The sequence below is a fragment of the Bombina bombina genome, chromosome 6 (genome assembly GCF_027579735.1).
Source record: "Bombina bombina isolate aBomBom1 chromosome 6, aBomBom1.pri, whole genome shotgun sequence".
Classification (NCBI taxonomy): Eukaryota; Metazoa; Chordata; class Amphibia; order Anura; family Bombinatoridae; genus Bombina; species Bombina bombina.
In genome coordinates, this window is record NC_069504.1 from 477,150,982 (window position 1) to 477,170,528 (window position 19,547).

At 39.2% G+C, this 19,547-nt stretch overlaps 1 protein-coding gene across 3 annotated transcripts in view; it reads left to right on the forward strand.

Annotated features, from left to right (window-relative positions):
* TBC1D2B (TBC1 domain family member 2B) overlaps nt 1-19,547 on the forward strand; it is a 438,274-nt gene that overhangs the window by 8,288 nt on the left and 410,439 nt on the right. For all 3 annotated transcript variants that reach the window (XM_053717278.1, XM_053717279.1, XM_053717280.1), the window contains exon 2: nt 8,703-8,856. In XM_053717278.1, coding sequence (XP_053573253.1) covers nt 8,703-8,856 — 154 coding nt within the window. The remainder of the gene's footprint in view (nt 1-8,702; nt 8,857-19,547) is intronic.

The window sequence follows — 19,547 nt, forward strand, 5'->3', positions numbered from 1 at the left end:
GCCCATGCATGAGATTTGCAGAGGAGGGAAAGCCACTTACTTAGATTTTCCCCCTAGGGACATCTGCAGTCTGAAACTTAGGGTATGTAATCATTATGGAACCTCTCACACAATTTCCTGCTCTCTGGGAAATGGCTCAAATACATATCAGATGCGGTTAACCCCACAGCTGCCAAAAAGGCTAAAACTGCAGTCCCCTCTGCTAGCTAGCTGCTGGGTTAACTGCATCTACAATGTGGCACAGCATTTCTGAAAGGAGCAGCCCCCCACCCCTACTGCTATATGCCTGTATTGGATTACTAGACAGGAACAGGGCTCATTTTCAGTCAAGATAGAATGTTTAAAAAAAGGAAAAAAAACAACAAGTGCATTGTGAATTTTGAACAAACTTCACCTGCATACAGCTGGCAATGTAAATCCATTAGACCATTTTGCTTGCATAATTTAACAAGACTTGTGATAGAGCTTGAGACATACACTGGGAACTCCCCTGCCAGGGAACTGAACTCTCCTTCACTTTCTGAAACAATCAGTTTTAGTTTGCAATGCTGCAAATTCAAGGTGAAATGTAATTTGTTGAAGCTACACAGAAATATACAAAGTATGATCCTAATTTGTTAAAGTAACACAGAAATGTTCAAATATAATCAGAATTTGTAAAACCAATTCTAGAACTAAATCTAAATGTATTAAAATATAATTGAGAAATTGGAAAGCTTAAATACAATAATACTGAAAGGACCCAATCTGAAATTTAAAGTGATATAAAATAGAAAGCACAAAGTGTAAGTGTAACAAAACTCTCATATCATGCAGTGCTGTATTGCTATTTTTTAACAAACACTGTCAACCCCGTATTAAACGTATGGTTTTAACAATTCTGAAAAGAAACATACTTATGCCTTAGCAGACATTTTTGTATTAGGTGAATACTAACCTGTCAGGACACAGAGGTAAAATTAAAAAAAAGTTCTCTCTCAAGCTTTACCAGTTCCCATGTTTCTTTATGCAGCAGTTGCAATAAAACTCACTCATCTCTATTTTTAGTGAATAGGCTTCAAAATAATATACAAGCTGGTAAGACTGAAGTAGCTAAAGAAGAAGACGTTTAGTGAATTTTCCCTCCATGCTAAGCTTATCAGGCCTATCAAACTATTGTATGAGTGAGTATCTGGATAATACAAGACCCAAGTGTAGTTTATGTGTAGTTCTTTTTATAGCTTACTTTGCATTTGTGAGCAACCCTGTCCCTGGACCAGGGGGTTTGGCTGAGATGATACAGCCAGTCAGACTGAGGGCCTGATTCTCAAAGACCTGCTGGCATGGAGAGAAATCCTCAGCTTATTTTACTGAGCATCATCTTGTAAAGTAAGTGCCTTTCCTTGACATAAAGCATATTGGTAAACTCCCCTTAATTAGACACACAAGGGCCTTGTAATATGGATTGGGCATCTTATATAATGTCACTAGACTAGAGAGCTTTATGCATTCTACACAGTGATTGATTAGTGCAGGAACTCATTTACATCTGTCCCTTATTGGCATGTATAGAAGATAAACAATATTTATTAGGTTTTTCAAAGGATATGTTGCTATACTGTAAAACAATACCAGTTTTGCAAACAAAATAACAGTGGTAAATGCTCTGGTTCATACAATGCATTTATAAAAAAAAAATCAACTCACTTGACATGTATAATAATCCTGTGTGTGTGTTTACTGCCCAAAATTTAAATTATTCTCTGGAATCACTTTAATGTATCATTTCTATTACAGCATTGGTAGTGTAAAGAGATTTATTCTGAGCTACTAATATTGTCTATAAAACAAAAATACCTAAACCATCTCTTTCATTTGCCTCTTTATAGAGAGCCATCTAGGACAATAGAACCAGGCAGAGTCTGCACTCCTGTTTAGCACAATACAGTGTTTGTGCATAGTGCGAGCATCTGTCAGCTGGCTACAAGATCTTATACACGATCACCTACACATGCCCAAGCTCTTGCTGACAAAGGAAGCACTTAGCAGTCTATGGAGCTGACATGATATTAAAATATATAGATTTTGACGGCAAAAAAGAACCATCTACAAGTCTGCCAAAAATGTCCTCCACGTGTAAACTTATCTAATTTGTAGGATAGCTTTATGCGTATCCCAGGTATTCTTAAAGTCCTACACAGTGTTTGTCCTTACTCCTTAGAACTAAGAAATAACCCCTAAAGAGAATAGGGGAACAGATAAGGGCTTGTAGCACTCTTTCTCTAATCAAAGTAATAAAACATAACCTTTATTATATACAATGATAAAAAGCAGGTGTCCCTGCAAAAAAATACACCACCACCACTTCTAATCAAACTGTGAATACACCCCCCTGTTTCCTGGCCGATAACTGAAAGTGTTGGCTTCAGGTGCCAGGGGCGTAAAAAACAGATAATAGCAAATGAGTTTTGGCCTACTGTACGGCTTTTTTCAATGTTAAAATTTAGACAAAAAAGACAAGCCGAGTTGCTTGGGACTTAGCCTTTTTAACCCATGCTTCTGAAGCAATCAACCAACCATTCTAAAAGACTTATGATTGACAACTGTTTCCTCCCACCATCCTAAATAGATATTTGCATAGGTAGGGGCAGACAATGTGCCCATCGCTGTACCGCAAATCTGCAAATAAAACCTATCATCAAAAACAAAATAGTTATGATCCAATACAAATTTAAGTAACCTGACTAAAAAATCCTTAATTTCATCTTTCTTATGGGTCTCCTTCTGCAGATAATATGCTACAGCTTTACACCCCCATGGGGGTGTAAAGCTATAGTGTATTATCTGCAGAAGGACACCCATATGAAAGATGAAATTAAGGATTTTCTCTTTAAGAATACACTCAATATATATCCCACTGGTCCAGATACATTGATGATGTTTTCTTTGTGTGGAATGGACCAGTGGAGGGGCTATAGAATTTCATAAAGGTGTTGAATTCGAATCCATTTGGTCTATACCTGATATATACAGCTAGCAAAGAAAAGGTAGAGTGTTTTTTTGTTTTTTAGACCTCATTATAAGAAATACCAATGATAAATTGGAAACTGATTCATACAGAAAACCTACAGCTGCTAACAATATTTTGAGTGCAGATATAAGCCATCAACCTTCCACTATTAAAGGGCTGCCAGTTGGAGAGTATCTTCGTATCATAAGAAATTGCTCCACATATGAGTTGTTTAAAGCAGCAGCACTAAATTTGAAGAAATATTATTGCTCAGAGGGTATTCACACAAATCTTTAGCTAGGGCATATCAGAAAGCCTTGAACAAGGATAGAAATAACCTGCTGAAACCTAAAGAATGTGTGAAATCTAACCCTATCAGAATAATTTCCACATATTCCTCCGAAAAGGGCACAGATCTTAAACATATTTAAAGGGCCATTATACACTCATTATTTCTTTGCATAAATGTTTTGTAGATGATCTATTTATAAAGCCCATAAAGTTAGTTTTTTTTTAAAAATGTCTAATTTTGCTTATTTTTATATAACATTGCTCTGATTTTCAGACTCCTAACCAAGCCCCAAAGTTTTATTTGAATACCGCCGGCTACCTTCTCCAGCTTGCTCCTGTTTGTGTAAAGGGTCTTTTCATATGCAAAAGAAGGGGGAGGGGGGAGTGTCTTATTTCCCACTTGCAGTGGGCTTTCCAACTGCCTTTACAAAAGAGCTAAACTGAAAGCTTCTAAGTACGTTTTTAAACCATTTTATACTGGATTTTTATATCAGTATCTGTGCATCTTATTCTTTATAGTAGTGTCTATTACATGCAGTTATATGAAAATGAGTGTATACTGTCCCTTTTAAGAAACATTGACATGTATTGAGAGCAGATGAATGTTAAAAACTTTGGTAACAGATAATCCAATGTTCACCTTTAGAATACCTAGGAATATGAATGACTATTTAACAAGGAGTCATTTTGATAGAAGTGCCAAGAGACCACCACTCTATAAAGGTTCAGTTCCATGAGGTACCTGTAAGGTATGCAAACATATGGTGAAGGTGGAAATGAGGGGTAGATTCAAGAAAAAGTTGTCTATTAACAATTACATCAATTGTAAAAGCACCAATGTAACTGATTGCATCTCCTGTAATTGTAATCTATTCTTTGTTGCCATGACGACCAGATCTGTAGGTACCAGAAACACGGAACAACTGAGTAATATCAGGACCGCTAAAAAATATATAGAGAAAAATAACAAAAATCACTAGCGTTGCTAAATACTTTTTGCAACACCACAAGGGAGACACACGAGCACTAAAATGCTGGGGTTTGAAGAATATGAAACCAGGCATCAGGGGGTTAATAGTGAAAGTCTACTGCTAAATAAGAAACTAAGTGGATCTTAATATTGGATTGTGTGATGCCTAAGGGCATGAACAAATCCAATAATTATTGGGTGTTCCTTTTAAAGTGAGTGGTATATGCAGCAGTATGCAGAAACAGACCACTTATTTTACACAATGTGGATTAGCGAGGACAAAATAATCATTATACTGAGAATTAGTTATGTTTAATACTTCCACATTCAGGGGGGAGTTTTTTACAGTCACTCTCAGATATAGGGACATATTAAAGTAGGGAATCCTAGGATGGGGGAATGCTAGATTTATTTATCCCTACCATTGTCGGATTGATAATTTTTGAGAGCCCTAAGTTTATTTTCAACCCTCGTTATGTATTAATGTATATAGTATCTGAGTGTATGACAATACAGTTGAGGGTATCTTTTCCATGTTATAAGCTCATGTAATGGAAATGATTCACTGCTGTTTGGTGATTAAAAACGTACACAACATATAAACTATAAAGCTCAATGATTTTATGTGATAAAGATGGCTAATGAACGAAGGACTAACTGTTTATAAGATCTAGGTTGTTATTTTTAAAATCTTATAATACCTTTATAATAGTTCCTGGTTAATTGCCGCTCTATATGTCACACCTATACTCATACCGCAAATTGTGCAAATACACACGCTTTAGTATGAACGTTTCATAAGCGTGGTAGTGTAAACAAAGAGTCACATCGTGTCAGCCCAAAGGGAGAAGCGCACCAATTTACACGCCCATAACCTGATGATTTGAAAACCGAAAAGATTGTAGGGGAGGGGCAGGATGATGCGGAGCGTCATGGTTGGTTGATTGCTTCAGAAGCATGGGTTTAAAAGGCTAAGTCATAAGCAATTCGGCTGTCTTTTTTTGTGTAATTTTTAAAATTGATAAAGGCCGTACAGTAGGCCGAAACACATTTTGTTTTTTTCTGTGTTTTATGCCCCTGGCACCTGAAGCCAACACTTCCAGTTATTGGCCAGGAAACAGGGGGGTGCATTCACAGTTTGTTTAGAAGTGGTGGTTGGGTATTTATTGCAGGGACACCTGCTTTTTATCATTGTATATAATAAAGGTTATGTTTTAACCAGAGATTTATTTTGATTAGAGAAAAAAGTGATACAAGCCCTTATCTGTTCCTATTCTCTTTAGGGGTTATTTTTTAATATTAATCTAGGGTAGCACCGGTCCTATCTATTTTAGTAGGCCCATTTATTCTCTTCATTTATTTATGTTCTAGTGCACTGCCAATTATAATCTTTGTTTGTATGTCCTTACTCCTTACCACCTCTAGAAGTTTATTCCATAAATATTGCAGAGTTTGACTTGGGGGATATGGCCCCTTTTTAGCTGATTAAAGTGAGCATGGTGTGCAGCATTTTGGTAATGCACTGCCCCCACTGTGCTATATAACAGCCACACAAGTCTATATACTGTGTACACATTGATGCAGGAGGAAGTCAGTGTGGTTGAAAGGTGGATTGTCAAGTGATCATGGAGCTAAAAACTTTTTTTTTTTTAAATTCACATTCTACTACAGTATAGATTTCTGGGGCCATCAAGACATTGTGTTTTTTGTATATATACAAATGTACGTGTTTTGTCTCCTGTTTTAAATGGTTTCTAATTTTTATTATGCTGAATGTTGTAAGATGTAATTGAATTGCTATGTAATTTTAAACAAAACTACGATTACTGGCAAGAAAATATGCAGTGTTTTTGTGCAGTGCTCTCTGCTTTGTGCTTCTGATCATTTGTTTGCGAGTGACTGAAGGCCATATCCTTGTTTGCCTTACCTGAAATCCGGCCCAATTGCAGACCTTGACTTCGGTTACACACAAGCCTTTGTAAACACTGAACTATTATTCCAGCATTAGTGTTTGAAAGCACTGATTATGTAGGTGTTAGAGGTGACACAGAGAAATGAGATTGCCAGAACTTCCCTAGTCTTAAAGGGATATTAAACTGTAAATACATTATAGACATAGTGATGCATTCAAAGCAAAGATTAGACTTAGAATAATATGTAAATACATTTTTACAATGATATTAGTTTAAATATGAAAAATATAAGTGTAAAGGTTTAGTTTTTATAAAGTATTGGGTGCTGCCATGTTTGAAATGGTTTTCTTTATTATCTCTGTAAAAATAAAAATGTGTAGAATTGATTTTTTGGACAGCCCTTTTTATTGCCAGTTTTATGTATGTTCCTAATTGTCTTCAGCAAGGCAAAAAGATAAAGGGCAACATGAGTTCAAACATGGCGGTGCCCATTACTTTATAGAAACTGTGCAATCTAGAAAACCAGCAATTTTCAGAGTTAAATTGCATGGAAATGGAACAAAATAAAAACTGAAAATATAATGCAAAGTTTTTAACTACACATAATTAAAAAAAATTATATTATAATTTCATAGTGCTTAATATCATCTTTTCAAATGGTTTTAATAACACAGATCTTGTGTAGTATATATTTTTTTATCTTTGTAGAAATGTTCTACTTTATCCAATTACTGTAATTCAATGGGTTGTGTCAACCAAATTATCATTGCACAGCAACAATATATCCTATATATTTCCTGTTTTTTTTTATCACTTAAAGTGATGGTAAATCCTATCGTTTGTGAAACGCTAGTATTTACCATCGTAACAAATAAAGGGGACTTTAATTCATAAAGTATAAAATACTTCATTCTGAAAGCCCCTTTATTTATTAGCAGCGTTCGCTGAGCTGCTAAAGGCTAAAGAACGCTATTTGGCTGAGAGGTGATGTTTCCACCTCTTAGCTAATAGCCGTGCGGGAAATACAGCTTGACGCCGCAAAACACAGAGCCAAGCTGGGTTTCCCACATGGCTATAATAATAATAAAAAATTACAGATTATTCTATCCAATATATGTGCAGAAATCACTTAAGATATGTATGGATGCAAGATAAAAATAAATAACAATCTGAAATACAGGAAGTACATTTTACATTGCAGATGTTCAAATTACTATCAGCATTTACACACATCTGTAATCTAACACACATGCACACGTGTATAATCTACTTGTCTATTCAGCATTTACACACGTCTGTGATCTAACACACATGCACACGTGTATAATCTCCTTGTCTATTCAGCATTTACACACGTCTGTGATCTAACACACATGCACACGTGTATAATCTCCTTGTCTATTCAGCATTTGCACACGTCTGTGATCTAACACACATGCACACGTGTATAATCTCCTTGTCTATTCAGCATTTACACACGTCTGTGATCTAACACACATGCACACGTGTATAATCTCCTTGTCTATTCAGCATTTACACACGTCTGTAATCTCACACATGCACACGTGTATAATCTCCTTGTCTATTCAATATTTACACACGTCTGTAATCTAACACACATGCACACGTGTTTCTTAGACTGTGATTCTTAAAAATCTGCTGTTCCATCCTGTGGTGTGTTTTTTGTGAAAACGAAAAGAACCCAATAGTTTTTCTCTTAGAGGATGTTATATAAAGGGGAAAATAGGGTGGTTGCTGAGTTGGGACTTTACAACTGTCCTTTAAATTTCCTCAATATAAGGTTATATGCAGGGCAGAGCCATTTACCCATATGGTATGTTATTGCATCTTATAAATTTAAAATAATAATAATTGTAACTAGTACACTCCAAACCTAATAACAAATGTAACCCTCTGTTACTTTATTACTGATACCAATACCATTACTGTTGACAAAGTGTGGGGTGCTAGATACAATCAAGATATTATACAAACAAACGAGCGCATTTCTTCAGTACTTTTTTAACTTTTAATTATAACAAAATAAAATGTATAAAAATATATATACGATTAAAAACATAAATGAACATACTGATCCTCTGCCAGAGTCTACCATCAAAAAACCGCCACATAAAAAGATATATATAAGCCTGACGCATATTTCACCATCCAGCTTTATCAAAATGTTATGTATAAAATGTTACCTATATGTTTATAGTGCTGCAGAATCTATTGGCACTACATTACTATACTACTACTACTACTTCTAATAATAGTCTGTGAGTAGGATTATTCCTACACGATAGGTCACCCCTGACAAAACCAAGGTGTCACCCGGATATTGCATGAAGATATTGTCACATGAATTAAACTGTAGAGCAATTCTAAACCACAATAAGAATAATAGCGAAGGCCTCGTTGTAAGCTCATTTTGTTATGAATTGCCCTAATGTTTCTATTTGTTGTTACAGCCAAGTCACATTCTAGATTTACAGCCTTCAGGGCATTGTTTTACACTCTTCTCTTGATCTGCCCTAAGGCACCAAGTCGCAAGGCCATGGCATACTGGTTGCAGGAACTGCAGCAGAAACGCTGGGAATACTGTAACAGTTGTGGAGCAACAAAGAGAGACAGCGTCATAAGCCCTGTAGCCTTGGAAATCCCCACTGGTCTGGTGGCCAAAGAAAATGCAGGTAGGATCAAGTGATAGATTGTAAGTGGTTGGAGATTTACTTCAAACTACAGATGTATATTTGTCTATTACTTTACATGTAGATATATAAATAAGTGTCTGGGATACCCAGGGCCAGCGCTACACAGGCGAAGAAACATTTTGCAGCCCCCCCCCTCAAAAAACCCCCCCATTCATACACCCCCTTTGTTCTGTGACTTATGTGACATATTTGAAATAAATACATTTGTAATTCTGCATTTTCTTTGGATGACATTAAAGGGACACGGAACTCACATTTTTTCCCCCCATGATTCATACAGACCATGTGCTTATAAACACATTTCTCATTTGCTTCTATTATCTAACTTTTGTTCTCTTGGTATCTTTTGTTGAGAAGGATACCTAGGTAGGATCAGGAACTGCTTGCTGGATGCACATATATGCCTCATGTTATTGGCAACCCGATGTGTTCAGATAGCTCACAGTAGTGCATTGCTGCGTCTTCAACAAAGCATACCAAGAGGATGATGCAAATTAGATAATAGAAGTAAATTGGAAAGTTGTTAAAAATAGTATACTCGTTCCAAATCATGAAAGAAATTTTTTGTTTTTGTTTCATGACCCTTTAATTTAGTCAACTTAACTGACAGGGAGGAGCAAAAATACTTGTATGTGATACTTATTCAACTAGTGTTGAAGCAAGGCCAAAAGAGTAAAAATCTACATGAACCTAGAGATAATGTTCTCTATATAAATGTGTGTTCATAAAGGAAAAGTCAATATTGTTGTCTAGTGGAAGTGACATGGGGGGGGATAAAGTGGTTTATGGGAACGTGAGATGTAAACACAAACAGTGATTTCCTTCACTTTTAATGATGCAGTTTGTTCTACGTGAATTTTAAAGGTGTTCTGTGCATAAAATAATGCACATACCTAGAAAAGGGAGCTTATGTCATTCTTATATATAAGTATTTTAAGAATCATATTCTCTAGGGATGCTTCTCTAACAATGCTATCATTAAAGGGACAGTCTAGTCAAATGTAACATTTTATGATTCAGATAGGGCATGCAATTTAAAACAACTTTCCAATTTACGTTTATCATCAAATTTGCTTTATTCTCTTGGTATTCTTTGTTAAAGCTAAACCTAGATAGCCTCATATGCTAATTTCTAAACCCTTGAAGGGTGCCTCAATGTATTTTGACAGTTTTTTACAGCTAGACAGCGCTAGTTCATGTGTTCCATATAGATAACATTGTGAGCTCTCCCATGGAGTTATGGAGTCAGCACTGATTGGCTAAAATGCAAGTCTGTAAAAAAAAACTGAGGTAAGGTAAAAGGTAATCACAGAGATATGTTTATTATTAGAACAGTGTTGGTTATGCAAAACTAAGGAATGGGTCATAAAGGGATTATTTATCTTTTTTAAACCGTAAAAAATTTGGAGTAGACTGTCCCATTTTAAGTTATGTCATTTGTGGATGCATTCAAAAGTAATCAGAATTTGAATATCGGCCTTAACCCTTTGGGTGGGTGCCAAGCACTTTCCCACCTGGGTACTAAGCTGGATTTTTTTATGTTTTTACATAAAACATTTTTTTTTTTTAAACGAAGAGTACTACCCTCCATAAGAGACAAAACCCAAACAATTTAAATTCTGACACTTCTCTGCCAACCTCCTGGGACAAAAGGCAAAGATTAACTGGGGGATGAGGGGAGTGGGAGGAGTATTTAAGCTTTTGCTGAAGAGTGCTGAAGAGTACTACCCTCCATAAGAGACAAAAACCAAAAATTTAACATTAGTATTTAAGCTTTTGGCTGGGGTGTCTTTGCCTCCTCCTGGTGGCCAGGTTCTTAATTCCCAATAGTAATGAATGCAGCTGTGGACTCTTTCCCATTTAAGAAGAAACTTTCTATACCTAGGTATAGGCTTTTGAGAAACTATGTAAACACATCCAGCAAAATAAATTACACTCGGAGTGGGAGGTGGAAGAGATACTGCTCTAAAATGTTCATTTTCAATTCTTCTAAGTATTGTACAGAGACAGAAAAAAGAAAGGGACGCAATTGAGGGAGAAGATCTGATCTATTTGCAAGCTTAGCCTATTTTGATGGCCTGTGGTATGACCATCTAGAAGTCATTTTTAATTAAAAACATAGGTATACAATCCTCAAATTATGATGTTTTAGAAAGGTGAACTAATGCTAAATGAGGAACAAATATTTTTCTTCTTAAATGGGAAAGAGTCCACAGCTGCATTCATTACTTTTGGGAATTAAGAACCTGGCCACCAGGAGGAGACAAAGACACCCAGCCAAAAGCTTAAATACTAATGTTAAATTTTTGGTTTTTGTCTCTTATGGAGGGTAGTACTCTTCAGCATGGGACAGTAGACTGTCCCATTTTAAGTTATGTCATTTGTGGATGCATTCAAAAGTAATCAGAATGTTAATATCAGCCTTAACCCTTTGGGTGGGTGCCAAGCACTTTCCCACCTGGGTGCTAAGCTGGATTTTTTTTATGTTTTTACATAAAACATTTTTTTTTTTTTTTTTTTAACAAATCCTCAAGACTGACAGGACAACTTAAAACTGTCCCATGCCGAAGAGTACTACCCTCCATAAGAGACAAAACCCAAAAAATTTAAATTCTGACACTTCTCTGCCAACCTCCTGGGACAAAAGGCAAAGATTGACTGGGGGATGAGGGGAGTGGGAGGAGTATTTAAGCTTTTGGCTGGGGTGTCTTTGCCTCCTCCTGGTGGCCAGGTTCTTAATTCCCAATAGTAATGAATGCAGCTGTGGACTCTTTACCATTTAAGAAGAAAAGCCTTTATATTGGCATTTGAAATATCTGATTTAGCTTGTAGTATCCCTACCTATACTGAAACTTACCGGTTGCGGTCGTATTAACCGTAATCATTTCTATGATTACAGTCAATACGACCAAAACCGGTCAGATTTTGCTTTGTCTTAAAGCTTAACCCCTTGTTCCTGTATGCTCCTATGCATACTTTTAAATTGGAATAAAGTATAACCAGTTTTCTTACATATGGCTTCATCCTTTGGAATTCTTTATTATATTTAACAAGTGGATGGTGGGGCATCCACTCCATGTAACACGGAGCCTTTTTAGCCTGTTGGGTTTGGACATTATCATTTCCTAATTGGCCACACAGTCGTCTATTTGCAGCAGCAGAACTTTATTTTTGCTCTCTTGCATAGAGAGCTTGTTATCGCAGGATTTGCACCGATTGGGAATATCGGCATACTCAGCTTGTCTAACTACAGCTGTCTCTGACGTCTACCAGGTTAAAGCCGGTTTGTCTTCTGATTGGTTGATTGGAGTCACGTGGTACACCACACGTCAGCGATGTAGAGGAGAAGGGGAAGCCGCCTCTGTTACACACGCTGAATCCCGGCAGGACGCCTATGAAATTTGGCAACACGCTAACACTCCGTTTCAACTACCAGACGCCCGGTGAGTGCAGAGCTGCTTGCTCCAGTGTTATATTTGTATCTTGACTGGCAGTCTGGGACAGCAAGGCGACACACTAATGCCTATATTGGATCATGTTATATGCCATACAGGACTTTAGTTTACTTCAACAGTGATACGCTCAGTTTGGCCCCGTTGCCCTTTTAATGGGTTACTGCTTGCAAGTTTTTGGACATTTTTATATATATAATTTTGTAACTGCATTTACTTTGATCTTGTCCACACTATAACACTGACGAATGGAAGTTGAATCAACTCCTGGCCCTTTACACCACTCTTTCCTTATTTCTGACGTTAGTCCTATATTTAATAATGTCTGTTTTCTGAGAATTTATGCAGCTTGGCGGTTAGGACCCTGAGTACAGGCTGGTCTTGTCGGGTTTGTTCGGTTTTGTGGCTGTTCAGACACGTGGTGCTGTTTCTGCTGGACTGGTTCGGTAGTAGCGCTGAGTGCTCAAGTTATCATTGTTTTTTATGTTCAACTAAGCGTTCGAGGAGAGGACCTGTGGGTTCGCGAGGTGGGAAAGGATTGTTTCAGTCCTTATAGCCTTCAGTCATAGATGCAGGGGAGGGTTCCGCTGCGTCACTCTATCTGACATCTGATTTCATCAGTACCTAGAGTTTCCTTTTCCATGTGGGGGAGGGCTGGCGGGCATAGCACCCTGTTACTACTGGTTGAGTGGTTTGGCCTTCAGTTTTAGGCTCCTGGATGGTCCTATTGGGGCTTGATCCAACAGCTTGTAGGATAGCTGTACAGCATGCGGAAGGTTTTCTATTTTGTATCCTGTTGCAGCTTTTGGCACCTTAAGGGGGTGCATGTAAGCTATTTCTAGTGTAAGACTCTTACTCTGGGCCGTGTGGGGTCTGTCTAATTTATGAGACCTTTGGGTCTTCCTCCATTGTCTCCGGGTGGTTAGATCTCCTTTTGGGGATCTGTGTTCTGGACATTGGTTGATCCATGTAGGGACTTGCTTAGCTTGGGGTTTCCCGGGGCTGGGAAGGTTTAGCACCTTTCTCTCCCCTGTGTCCTCTGCCGGTGTGGAGGTGATGGGGAGTCTAGCCCTGTTAGTAGGGTTTTGGGAACTCGAGGTATCCCTTCTGTTGTCCTGAGGCCTTGTGAAGTCCTTTCATTTGACTTCTAGCCTTGCTCCTTGGAGAGTTGGACTTTATCTAGGGGTGGTTCCTTCCTTTGGTTGGGGCTTTTGAGTTCTCTTTGCTGTCCGGATTCTCTGGATATGCTCCATTCCCTTTGTCTGTTTTTCTCTTGTAAGATGTATCGAGTCCATGGATTCATCCTTACTTGTGGGATATTCTCCTTCCCTACAGGAAGTGACAGAGAGAGCACCCACAGCAGAGCTGTCTATATAGCTCCCCCCTTAGCTTCACCCCCCAGTCATTCTTTCTGCCTGCTTAACTGCTAGGAAGTGCAAAGAGCTATGTGGTGACTAATATGTTAGTTTTTTATTTCTCAAGCAAAAGTTTATTATTTTAAATGGTACTGGTTTGTACTATTTACTCTCTGGCAGAAAAGGGATGATGATTTCTGCAAGGAGGATGATGATCTTGGCACTTTGTAACTAAGATCCACTGCTGTTCTCACAGGGCCTGAAGAGTATAGGAAAACTTCAGTTGGGAGAACAGTTTGCAGACTAAACTGCATATGAGGTATGTTCAGTCTATATTTTTCTAGACAGACTGTGTTAATTCTAGAAAAGGCTGGCAATATCCCCATGAGGGAAGGGTAAGCTGTATTCAGACATTTTAATAGGAATTTCAGCTTGCTTGAAGGGCTCATTAGTTACTGGTGACACTGTTAGGAAAAAACGTTTTGTTTATTGATGCATTTAAAACGTTTTTTTGAAGGGACTAAAGGGGTCATTGTGGCTTGGTTTTGAGTTTTGTAACTCACATGGTTAATTAAGAGACACTCTGGTGTTTCTCTGGTAGGCCTCAAAACATTGAGTGAGGTGGGAGGGGCCTATTTTCGCGCCTCAGTTGCGCAGTTTCCTTTCCTCTGAGACATATCACTGCTTCTCCTGAGTTTTCCTGCTGTTTGAGGGCTGTTAAAGAAGTTTTTTCCCCCACAAATTGTTCTGAAGGGCAGGTAGGAGCCACAGCAGAGCTGTGGCAAGGTGCTGAAAGTCTTTTTTACTGGGTTTATCGTTTTTCAATTCGTTTTTGCCATTAAGGGGTTAATTGTTTATTTGCATAGCTGTGCAAAGTTACTAAGCCTTTATAATGCTACTGTAAAAATTTAGTTAAGTTTACTGCTTTTTTACACTGTTTTGCAGAACTGGTGCAGCTTTTTTTTCTCTTAAAGGCACAGTACCGTTTTATTTCTAAGTGTTTTTTACTTTGATTACAGTGTTTTCCAAGCTTGCTTGTTACATTACTAGCCTGTTTAACATGTCTGACACCAAGGAAAATCCTTGTTTAATATGTTTGGAAGCCATTGTGGAACCCCCTCTTAGAATGTGTCCCAATTGTACTGATATGTCTATAAACTATAAAGAACATATATTAGCACTTAAAAATAGAGCAATAGATGATTCTCAGTCAGAAGTAAATGAGGGTTCGCCATCTAACTCTCCCCAAGTGTCACAACCAGTAACGCCCGCACATTTGACGCCAAGTACCTCTAGTGCGTCAAATTCTTTTACTTTACAAGACATGGCCACAGTTATGAACACAACCCTCACAGAGGTTTTATCTAAACTGCCTGGTTTACAAGGAAAGCGGGACAGCTCTGGGTTTAGAAAAAATGCTGAGCCGTCTGACGCTTTAGTAGCCGTATCTGATATGCGCTCACAATGCTCTGAAGTAGGGGTGAGGGATTTGTTATCTGAGGGAGAAATTTCTGATTCAGGAAAGATGCTTCCTCAGATTCTGATATGACGGCCTTTAAATTTAAGCTTGAACACCTCCGCTTATTGCTCAGGGAGGTATAAGCGACTCTAGATGATTGTGACCCTATAGTGGTTCCAGAGAAATTGTGTAAAATGGATAAACACTTAGAGGTTCCTGTTTACACTGATGTTTTTCCAGTTCCTAAGAGGATTGTGAATATTATTACTAAGGAGTGGGATAGACCAGGTATTCCGTTCTCTCCCCCTCCTGTTTTTAAGAAAATGTTTCCCATATCTGACACCATGCGGGACTCGTGGCAGACAGTTCCTAAGGTGGAGGGAGCTATTTCTACTCTGTCTAAGCATACAACTATACCTATCGAGGACAGTTGTGCTTTCAAAGATCCTATGGATAAAAAATTAGAGAGTCTCCTGAAGAAAAATTTTGTTCATCAGGGTTTTTCTCTCCAACCTATTGCGTGCATTGTTCCTGTAACTACTGCAGCTGCTTTCTGGTTTGAGGCTCTAGAAGAGGCTCTTCAGATGGAGACTCCATTAGAGGAGATTATGGACAGAATCAAGGCCCTTAAGTTGGCTAATTCTTTTATTACAGATGCCGCTTTTCAACTGGCTAAATTAGCGGCAAAGAATTCAGGTTTTGCCATTTTAGCACGCAGGGCGTTATGGCTTAAGTCCTGGTCTGCTGATGTGTCATCTAAATCTAAACTTTTGAACATCCCTTTCAAAGGAAAGACCCTATTCAGGCCTGAACTGAAAGAGATTATTTCAGACATCACTGGAGGGAAAGGTCATGCCCTTCCTCAGGATAAATCAAATAAGATGAAGATCAAGCAAAAGAATTTTTCGTTCCTTTCGGAACTTCAAAAGTGGTTCTGTTTCAGCTTCCTCTGCTGCAAATCCAAGTCAGTCTGGAGACCTAACCAGGCTTGGAACAAGGGTAAACAGGCCAAGAAGCCTACAGCTGCCTCTAAGACAGCATGAAAACCAGACAAAGAGAGAGGCGTTCTTACGCTGTGTAGAAGACCTTCTTACCATGGGGGTGATCCGCCCAGTCCCAAAAGAAGAACAGGGGCTAGGGTTCTACTCAAACCTGTTTGTGGTTCCCAAAAAAGAAGGAACTTTCAGACCAATCTTGGATCTCAAAATTCTAAACAAGTTCCTCAAAGTTCCATCATTCAAGATGGATACCATTCGGACTATCCTGCCTCTGATCCAGGAGGGTCAATATATGACTACCGTGGACTTAAAGGATGCGTATCTACACATCCCTATTTACAGAAATCATCATAAATTTCTCAGATTTGCCTTTCTAAACAGGCATTACCAGTTTGTGGCTCTTCCCTTCGGGTTGGCCACGGCTCCAAGAATTTTCACAAAAGTGCTAGGATCCCTCCTAGCGGTTCTACGACCTTAGGGCATAGCAGTGTTGCCTTATCTAGACGACATCTTAATTCAGGCGTCGACTTTTCAGCTAGCCAAGTCTCACACGGACATTGTGTTGGCTTTTCTGAGATCTCACGGGTGGAAGGTGAACATGAAAAAGAGTTCTCTCTTCCCTCTTACAAGAGTTTCCTTTCTAGGAACTCTGATAGATTCGGTAGAAATTAAAATATTTCTGACGGAGGTCAGAAAATCAAAACTTTTAACCACTTGCCGAACTCTTCATTCCATTCCTCGGCCATCAGTGGCTCAGTGTATGGAGGTAATCAGACTCATGGTAGCGGCAATGGACATACTTCCTTTTGCCCGCCTACACCTCAGACCACTGCAACTATGCATGCTCAAACAGTGGAATGGGGATTATGCAGATTTGTCTCCTCAACTGCATCTGGACCAGGAGACCAGAGATTCTCTTCTCTGGTGGTTGTCTCAGGACCACCTGTCTCAGGGAATGTACTTCCACAGGCCAGAGTGGCTCATTGTAACGACAGATGCCAGCCTGCTAGGCTGGGGTGCAGTCTGGAACTCCCTGAAAGCACAGAATTTATGGTCTTGGGAGGAATCTCTTCTTCCGATAAACATTCTAGAACTGAGAGCGATATTCAAGGCGCTTCAGGCGTGGCCTCAGCTTGCTGCAGCCAAATTCATCAGGTTTCAGTTGGACAACATCACAACTGTAGCTTATATCAATCATCAAGGAGGAACAAGGAGTTCTCTAGCGATGATGGAGGTAACCAAAATAATCTGATGGGCAGAGGATCACTCTTGCCATCTCTCAGCAATCCACATCCCAGGAGTAGAGAACTGGGAGGCGGATTTTCTAAGTCGTCAGACTTTTCATCCGGGGGAGTAGGAATTCCATCCGGAGGTATTTGCTCAGCTGATTCAGCTATGGGGCACACCAGAATTGGATCTGATGGCGTCTCGTCAGAATGCGGTTCTGATAGATGCTCTAGCAGTGCCTTGGTCCTTCAATCTGGCCTACGTATTTCCACCGCTTCCTCTCCTTCCACGTCTGGTTGCCAGAATCAAGCAGGAGAGAGTGTTGGTGATTCTGATAGCACCTGGTATGCAGACCTAGTGGGCATGTCCACGGTTCCACCGTGGACCATGCCAATGAGGCGGGAACTTCTAATACAGGGTCCGTTCTCGCATTCAAATCTAGTTTCTCTGCGTCTGACTGCTTGGAGATTGAACGCTTAATTATATCTAAGCGTGGGTTCTCTGAGTCGGTCATTGATACCCTGATTCAGGCTAGAAAGCCTGTCACCAGGAAGATCTTTCAAAAGATTTGGCGCAAATATCTTTATTGGTGTGAATCCAAAGGTTACTCGTGGAGTAAGATTAGGATTCCTAGAATATTGTCTTTTCTCCAAGAGGGTTTGGAGAAGGGATTATCAGCTAGTTCTCTTAAAGGGCAAATATCTGCTTTGTCTATTCTACTACACAAACGTCTGGCTGATGTCCCAGACGTTCAAACTTTTAGTCAGGCTTTGGTCAGAATTAAGCCTGTATTTAGGTCCGTTGCTCCTCCTTGGAGCCTAAACTTAGTTCTTAAAGTTCTTCAAGGGGTTCCCTTTGAACCTATGCATTCCATAGATATTAAGCTTCTATCTTGGAAAGTTTTGTTTTTAGTTGCTATCTCTTCGGCTCAAAGAGTTTCTGAGCTATCTGCTTTACAGTGTGATTCACCTTATCTTATTTTCTATGCAGATAAGGTGGTTTTGCGTACCAAACCTGGGTTTCTTCCTAAGGTTGTTTCTAATAAGAATATCAATCAGGAAATTGTTGTTCCTTCACTGTGTCCTAATCCTTCATCAAAGAAGGAACGTCTGTTGCACAATCTTGATGTGGTTCGTGCTTTAAAGTTCTACTTGCAAGCAACCAAAGATTTTCATCAAACATCTTCATTGTTTCTTGTTTATTCGGGAAAGCGGAGAGGCCAAAAGGCTACCTCTCTTTCCTTTTGGCTGAAAAGCATCATCTGTTTGGCCTATGAGACTGCTGGACAGCAGCCTCCTGAAAGATATTCTGCTCATTCTACTAGAGCTGTGGCTTCCACATGGGCTTTTAAAAATGAGGCTTCTGTTGAACAGATTTGTAAGGCGGCGACTTGGTCTTTGCATCATACTTTTTTCCAAATTTTAAAAATTCGATACTTTTGCTTCTTCGGAGGCTATTTTTGGGAGAAAGGTTCTACAAGCAGTGGTGCCTTCCGTTTAAGGTCCCTGTCTTGTCCCTCCCTTCATCCATGTCCTAAAGCTTTGGTAATGGTATCCCACAAGTAAGGATGAATCCGTGGACTCGATACATCTTACAAGAGAAAACATAATGTATGCTTACCTGATAAATTTATTTCTCTTGTGATGTATCGAGTCCACGGCCCGCCCTGTTTATTTAAGACAGGCATATATATATTTTTATTTTTAAACTTTCATCACCACTGCACCCAATGGTTTCTCCTTTTTCTTCCTAGCCTTCGGTGGAATGACTGGGGGGTGGAGCTAAGGGGGGAGCTATATAGACAGCTCTGCTGTGGGTGCTCTCTCTGCCACTTCCTGTAGGGAAGGAGAATATCCCACAAGTAAGGATGAATCCGTGGACTTGATACATCACAAGAGAAATAAATTTATCAGGTAAGCATAAATTATGTTTTTTGGACAGTCGGGGTGTTTAGTTCCAGAGTATAGTTGCCTGAACTATTAGGTACCCAGACCTGTTTTTCTCCTGAGTCTTCCTCTTTCTGGGGCTTCACTCTTGTCCCGGTTTTGGATCTCAGGGCTGGTCAGGATGTTCCACGATGGTGGGAACTAGAGCTATGTCCTTGCTCTATCTAACGGACCGGGTCAGGGTTGGCCTGGTTTATCTGAGTATTTATTACTCCTTGCCACGGAGTAATCCG